The 7,742-nt window shown below is 40.6% G+C and overlaps 2 protein-coding genes across 2 annotated transcripts; both read right to left on the bottom strand.

The window, feature by feature from the left end:
- Positions 1 to 340: 340 nt before the first annotated feature.
- LOC117444181 (leukotriene B4 receptor 1) lies at positions 341 to 2,085 on the bottom strand. Its single transcript, XM_034079845.2, has one exon. The coding sequence runs from the start codon at positions 1,729 to 1,731 to the stop codon at positions 643 to 645; it is 1,089 nt and encodes a 362-aa protein (XP_033935736.1). The 5' UTR covers positions 1,732 to 2,085; the 3' UTR covers positions 341 to 642.
- Positions 2,086 to 2,256: 171 nt separating this feature from the next.
- LOC117444190 (leukotriene B4 receptor 1-like) lies at positions 2,257 to 3,501 on the bottom strand. The gene has a single exon (XM_034079858.2). The coding sequence runs from the start codon at positions 3,492 to 3,494 to the stop codon at positions 2,469 to 2,471; it is 1,026 nt and encodes a 341-aa protein (XP_033935749.1). The 5' UTR covers positions 3,495 to 3,501; the 3' UTR covers positions 2,257 to 2,468.
- Between the last annotated feature and the right edge of the window lie 4,241 nt (positions 3,502 to 7,742).

The following is a 7,742-nucleotide window of genomic DNA, read 5'->3' as shown; positions in this document are numbered from 1 at the left end:
CACGAGTGGAAACCATTTTTTAAGAAGAAAATAAACCTTTTGGATTATTTGATTAATAAAATGGTCAATTGAGGAGAATTTAACACTACAACATAAATTGTTTTGTAACATGAGTTCACAATAATACTGTGGTTGTGAGTGAAATATTCCTCTGCTGCAATTCAGAAAAAATAAGAAGTGTCTGACACAACCACAGCCTTATCAGATAAAAATCTTCTGTGTTCTGTTCCCACATTACAGGCAATTAGAAAAAATGTACACAGAATCAATAACATAATCATTATTTCCCTTTGTTAGCATTAACAAAGCTATAAATAAAAAAATGCTTCCATTGAGACCATTGTTTCCATTGCTTATAGAATCATTTATTGTCCAATTTTTGAAAACTATACTGCAAACATTTAACTACACAATATGGGACATTTTTATAAATATATGTTCACAATTTCAACATTTAAAAAAGGTAATTTACAGATTTCAACAAGCATTGCACAGATACACTTCCACTTCCTGTTTTTCTGTGTTGTAATTTGATACAAAATTAGTTTAATCACAGAAAAAAGCCCCTTTATTTCTTTAAAAAAATACATTTCAAATACACACATGAATATACACACGGCACAGACACATACAATTTAAATATCAGGATGGATTATTTTCGCACATATTTATTAATATGTCCATTTGGTCTTTTGGCTCAGACTCACAGTGAGAACTGTTGGTTGTTTGATTGCTCTGTCTTTTGGTCACAAAGGACAATTCTTTAGTGCCCTCACCTGGGGAGGTGCTGGAGATATGGCGGAAGAGCTTCTGGATGCCGGTGTCCCTCAGAGAGCTCCTGAAGGAGCGAGCTGCGAACATGTAGAGGATGGGGTTAACAGTGCTGCTGATGAAGACCATGGCTCCAGCGATGAAGGTCATGGTGTCCCTGACACTTTCCAGATTCTCTGCTGCCTGAGGTAGGGAGCCGTGAATAGCCAGGATGATGACTGAAAGGACATTTCCTATGTGATGAGGCGTCCAACAAATGGCAAACACTACTACGACACTGGTAATCAGGACAGTGGATTTGCGCTTGGACTTGAAGGTCATCTGAGTAATCCGGCTGCACAGACAGCCATAGCAGACGACGAGGATGAAGAAGGGTATTATGTAGCCCACCAGGGTTTCCAGCAGCACACACCCCAGCTCCTGGGCCGCAGAAGTGTACAGCCGGTATAGACAGTGCTCCTCACCAGAATCTGTCCCTACCACCTGAGTTGGGATGACAGGTATGCTAAACAAGAATGCTGCAGTCCACAGAACCAGCAGAACTTTATCCAAAGCTTTCTTTCTCTTCCAGCCAGCTGAGGCAAACGGATAGCGCACAGCCACAAAGCGCTCCACACTCATGAGGGTAATGAAGAAAACGCTGCTATACATACAAGCGTTGATCATGAACACCATGGCTTTGCAGAATGCTTCTCCAAACACCCAGTAGTGGGCCAGGGAGTAGATCCAAAGAGGCAGGGTGATGAGGACCAGCAGGTCAGCTACAGCCAGGTGCAGGATGAGCAGCACAGTGTGGGAGCGCTGCTTGACATGTCTCAGGATAGTCCAGATCACCAGCAGGTTCCCCGGAGCTCCTATGAGGAATGACAGACCCAGGATCACACACACAACTACTATCCCGCCATCAAACTCCTCAGGAGCCATTTCCACTGAAGAGGGCAGATCGGTCGAGTGGTTCATGCTGTAAGTGTATGTGCTGACTGTGGAGTCTGCATGAAAAGAAAAACAAAGTGCTGTACAAGCAAGTATTCACTTCCCTTTAAGAATAGACAGCTCAGGAAAGGGGTTTCCTCACATGGCTATTTGAGACACAGAGAGGTGATTCACGCATGCGTCATACATCCATTTTTTTTTACCTAAGGTCAACCTCAATTAAAAGTAAGTAAATGAGTCAAATACGTAAAAGAGAAACCCACAATTTCTTTTTGAAATTATCTCAGAAAATACATAATCTCACATACTAAAAAGTAATGTGGGAGCAACTCCATGGTACACACAACAACATTAAGGCTTGGGAGAATATGTATGATGACAGTTCATGAATCATCTACAAAATTGAGAAAAAAAAATCTGATGTCAAGAAATACAAGACTTTTACTCTAAAACAAAAAACACTTTATCACAATCATAGAGCATATCAAATTGAATGTTTTCAAGATTTTCTACAAAACATCAATATATGATCATCAAAATGAAAAACACATTGTCATTTGTTTTCTTGCCTTGACATCTTAGGGTAAATGGGAAGGCGATGAGAGAAGGCTTGTTTCAATGATGAGACTGCATTAAGTGCATGTGACATACTGTACAGTCTTTCAAAGCCTTCGATCATATAAAGGCCTTCATAATAAAGAATAGTCCCATCATAAACTGCAATATAAAAATGTCACATTTCCCCAGCATCACGTTCCAGGGATTCAATTAGTTTCTGAGTCTCTCATCAGCTCCAACTGTGTGTTTGCTGCCCTCTGGCCTGTCTGATGTTGTATTACCAGCTCTCTGAGTTTGTTGGTGTGAGTGACCATTTCCTGGAAAAGCCTGACCAGAGGGGACTGCTCCAAACTCCCTCGTAAGTTCTTTGCGAATAGGACGTATAATATAGGATTCACTGAACTGCTGATAAAAACAAGAGCTCCAGAGGTGAAGACAACACTCTCTTGCACACATTCATGATCTGTGCCTGAATTTAGGATGCAAACCACATCAATAATGTTGATGATATGCCAAGGCAACCAGCACAATGTGAAGGCTATCACCACAGCGTGCACAAGCACCATAGATTTTAGTTTGGAGTTGTAATTCATTTTCCTTAGCTGGGCAGCTACTAGACAGTAACAGATACTTAGAATGACAAAAGGGACTACAAAACCTGCCAAGGACTCCAAACATAACAAGATGATCGCTTGAGTCACAGAGCTGAATTCCTTGATGAAACACGACTCAGTTACATCGCTTTCATCCATAGGTGCGGTCATTAATGCAGGCACTCCTAGAAGTAATGCGAGTAACCACAGAAGTACGAGACATGTGTTCATAATGCTCTTGTTCTTCCAGCGCATCATTAAAAATGGATGACAGATGGCTAAATAGCGTTCCACACTCATAAGGGTGATAAAGAATATGCTGCTGAACATGCAGACATAGACAATGTACACCAAGGCAATGCAGAAGGCTCCTCCAAACACCAAGGTGTCAGCCAGGGAGTAGATCCAAAGAGGCAGGGTGATGAGGACCAGCAGGTCAGCAACAGCCAGGTGCAGGATGAGCAGCACAGTGTGGGAGCGCTGCTTGACATGTCTCAGGATAGTCCAGATCACCAGCAGGTTCCCCGGAGCTCCTATCAGGAATGACAGACCCAGGATCACACACACAACTACTGTCCAGCCGTCAAACTCCTCAGGGGCCATTTCCACTGAAGAAGACAGCTCGGTCGAGTGATTCATGCTGCAAGTGTATGTCTTTACAGTGGCGTCTGCATGAAAAGTAAAACAAAGTGCTGTACAAGCAAGTCTTAACTTCCCTTTATGGATAAGTTGGAACAGGAACAAGGTTTCTCAGTAAGATCCTAGACCGATGATCTACCGTTATTCCAAAGACCTTTCTGTTTTTATTCTGAGACCATGGTCTGTTGATGAACTTTATTATCTGTATGTTATGGATCAAGTCAGGGTTATATTGATTTGATTGCCATGTAATGATTTAATTTAGGTATTTTATAGTTCAATCACTGAATGCTTTTATTTGTGTGTATATTTGTGATGGTTGAGAAAGTGTATAAAATAAGAAAAGATGGACCTTTATTAATCCCTGTGGGGAAATTCAGGAGTTTAAAGCAGCAACAGATAGAGAATGGAAAACAGGGCACTAAAGATTCACACAAGGATAATGCAATTAACCTGTTAAGCCCGAGAGGACCCTAATCCGGGTCTGGCGGGTAGTTTTTTCATGAAACTGTGTCTCAGCAGGGCTTCTTAATATTTAAAACATATTAATGTGTCATACTCACTTAACGGTTAGAGACTCAGCTAACTGAAGATATGAACCATTCTTACCGAAACAAAGCATAAGTCTCACAAGAAGCGTCTAAATGAGCCCTGAGCGAAAAAATGCTAACACAGTTAGCACAGAACTCACGGTATAAATACCCTCATTACTTATCGTAACTGCACATCCAATCCAGCGATTAGCAAACTGAGATTCCACAGATTCCAGAAATATCAGTATAATCTCTGAGCGATTAGAACTCGCGACAGGGGAAGCAAACCCAGACATCACAACACGTAAGGGAGATCGCCTCACCTTAGCTGTTATTCTGATCAAAAGTTGTGTTCAATGGCATTAAAACGATAGAAACGATGCTGACAGTTAATCCAATGGTTAATCCAATGTGTCTGTGTCACTTTGAAATAATTACTGATAATCCATCATTCAATTTTTATGTCAAAAACGGAGATTTCATATTAGCTGCTAATGATAGCCACCAGAGTGTATCGCAGCTTCCGGTTCCGGGGCATTCTGGCTGCGCATCACTCATTCACCAATGGGTAATGTTCAGATGAGGAATTTCCCCATTCTATTGGCTCTAATGGTTAAAAAGAGATGTCAATCATCAAAATCGAACGAGGGGGGCCAGAGATATGGAAAATACACCCAAATGACCCCAGGAGTGTTTTATTTGATTCTAAACCTCTCTAATCAAATGTCACTTGTTATACAGGGTACTTATTATAAGTGATAGTTTGGATTCCTAAAGCTTTTAGACTATCTCCCATCATTCAATGGTGGTCGATAAGTAATTAATGTTTTTGGACGGACACTATAATTTCCATTTTTTTACTATGTTCAATCTGAATTTACTTTAAAATAAAAACATCTATATTGATTCTGACATTTCTACATCCAACTCACAGATGTAACCTTGCTTTGAGAAAAAAGATTATTAATCTATCCCTTTTAGAAGGGAAGATATGGTCATTTGTTCTGGGAATGTGATTTTCGAGCCTGAGACCTGAAAAACAGGCTCAGGGTTTAACAGGTTAAAGATACAATCCGGATTGTTACACAACACACATTAATGACATGCACCTAATATGTTCCAAAGTGTACATCAGAAAACAATGCTTGTTTTTAAAATGTGTTTTTCTGTTTGTTTCTACATTGGCAACCTAAATATACTATAATAAATACATTTAATAAATATTAATCATTTCCAAAAAGAAACATGTCTTTCTCTTTTCCACTTGTGTTTGAGGAATAAACATTATAGAGCAAAACATAATAAGCTGACCGTTACTGCAATGGTGCAGCTGAACTGAAAGAAAGTCATGACTTTTTTTTCTCCTTCTTCCAAAACCTTTGAGATCACCAGTTTTAACATAGTTCATATATTTCTAAGATTAGACACAAAGCTAGACTTGTGTCTGTGCCGTCTCACCCTATTCATCCCCAACAACCTTTGCAATTGCATTTGGAAAGTCCCATTCACACACTTTAACTTTGATTTTACTATCTGATTTTCCCCTAATCCCTTAACCACAAACTCCACTTTGCTACACCTTGGGCCGTAGAAGCCTGTCTCACACTGGCAGTGTTGTCCGTGCAGGTCCACCAGCAGCATGCACTGGCCATGGTTCATGCTCTGTCAGCTTTATCTATTGCATGAATGGAAATCGTTAGAATGGTTAATTATTATCATTACTTGCTTTTTCATAGCTACAGTCAGAATTATTTCTGTGCCAAGCACACTATTTATGTAATAGTTCATTAAACAACCCCCTGTCCATTTTTCTTAACTTTCACAATTTCGTGTAAAAAAACTTTTTTTGCAAGGCAAGTTTATTTATATAGCACTTTTCAACGCAAGGCAATTCAAAGTGCTTTACAAAAAAAAAATGAAAGACATTAAGCATTAAAAAAGAAAAGCTAATAAAATAAACATTAAGGAAAAATACATGGATAAAAGTTACAGTGCAGTCTAAAATATGAATAGTTCAATTAAACATTACAAGAAAAAGTACATGGATAAAAGTTACAGTGCAGTTTAAGATATGAATAGTTCAATTAAAAGCAGCGACAAAAAGAAAAGTCTTCAGCCTGGATTTAAAAGTAGTAAGAGTTGCAGCGGACCTGCAGGTTTCTGGGAGTTTGTTCCAGATATTTGGAGCATAATAACTGAACGCTGCTTTACCATGTTTAGTTCTGACTCTGGGGATAGAAAGCTGACCAGTCCCTGAAGACCTGAGAGATCTGGATGGTTCATAGTTTAGCAGGAGGTCAGTAATGTATTTTGGGCCTAAACCATTCAGTGCTTTATAAACCAGCAGCAATATTTTGAAATCTATTCTTTGACACACAGGAAGCCAGTGTAAAGACTTGAGAACAGGAGTGATGTGATCCACTTTCTTAGTGTTAGTGAGGACTCGAGCAGCGGCGTTCTGAATCAGCTGCAGCTTTCTAATAGATTTTTTAGTGAGACCTGTGAAGACACCATTGCAGTAGACGAGTCTACTGAAGATAAAGGCATGGACAAGTTTTTCCAAATCCTGCTGTGACATTAGTCTTTTAATCCTAGATATATTCTTTAGGTGATAGTAGGCTGATTTAGTAACTGTTTTAATGTGACTGTTGAAACTCAGGTCAGAGTCCATCACTACACCTAGATTTCTGGCTTTATCTGTTGGTTTGAACATTGCAGACTGAAGCTCAGCGCTAACTTTTAAACGTTCTGCCTTGGCTCCAAAAACCATTACCTCAGTTTTATCTTTGTTTAATTGGAGAAAGTTCTGACACATCCAGTCATTGATTTGTTCAATGCACTTGAACTGGAGCATAGTCTCCTGGTGAAATTGTTAAGTAAATTTGTGTGTCATCTGCATAGCTATGGTAACTTATTTTGTTGTTCTTCATTATCTGAGCCAGTGGTAGCATGTAGATGTTAAAGAGAAGAGGCCCCAAGATGGAGCCTTGAGGAACCCCACATGTCATATTTGTCAACTCAGATGTGTATTTACTAGGGCTGTCAAGTTAACGCGTTAATAACGCGTTAACGCAAAAAAAAATTAGCGCCACTAATTATTTTAACGCGATTAACGCATGTGTATTTTTTTCCCTCGGCCGCCCCGTAGTTTCAGAGCGCATCGAGTTTAAAATACCATCTGCAAGCTGATGCTGACAGCCCCGCTCCTGCCGCCCGCTTGCTGCAGACCACACTTCCACGCTCACCGGCAGGCACCGACTGGCCATCGGGAGGACTGGGAGGGTGTGTGTATGTGTGGCCCGAGCGAGCGAGAGAGAGACCTTACGTGCATTGTTGTTGTTAGCAACTGGTGCTAGCTAGCGGCGCTAACGGATATAAGGAGCTGTTTAAATGAAAACAGAGGAGCGCTCTATCCACACAACTGCGCCGAGCACTTGACTTGATGCAGGAAGCAGACAGTGGGACATTGTAGGAAAAGTCAGCACACTCAGGATAGTGCAACATGATTGCAGCGTCCAGGCAGCTCCCGTTCGAGCATATGCCTTGAGTTGCACATAGCTCCAACGATCACACACACACACACACACACACACACACACACACACACACACACACACACACACACACACACACACACACACACACACACACACACACACACACACACACACACACACACACACACACACACACACACACACACACACACACACAC

The sequence above is a fragment of the Pseudochaenichthys georgianus genome, chromosome 3 (assembly GCF_902827115.2).
Source record: "Pseudochaenichthys georgianus chromosome 3, fPseGeo1.2, whole genome shotgun sequence".
In the NCBI taxonomy this organism is placed as follows: Eukaryota; Metazoa; Chordata; class Actinopteri; order Perciformes; family Channichthyidae; genus Pseudochaenichthys; species Pseudochaenichthys georgianus.
Note: the sequence above shows the minus strand (reverse complement) of the source record. Positions and strands in the feature narration are given on the sequence as shown.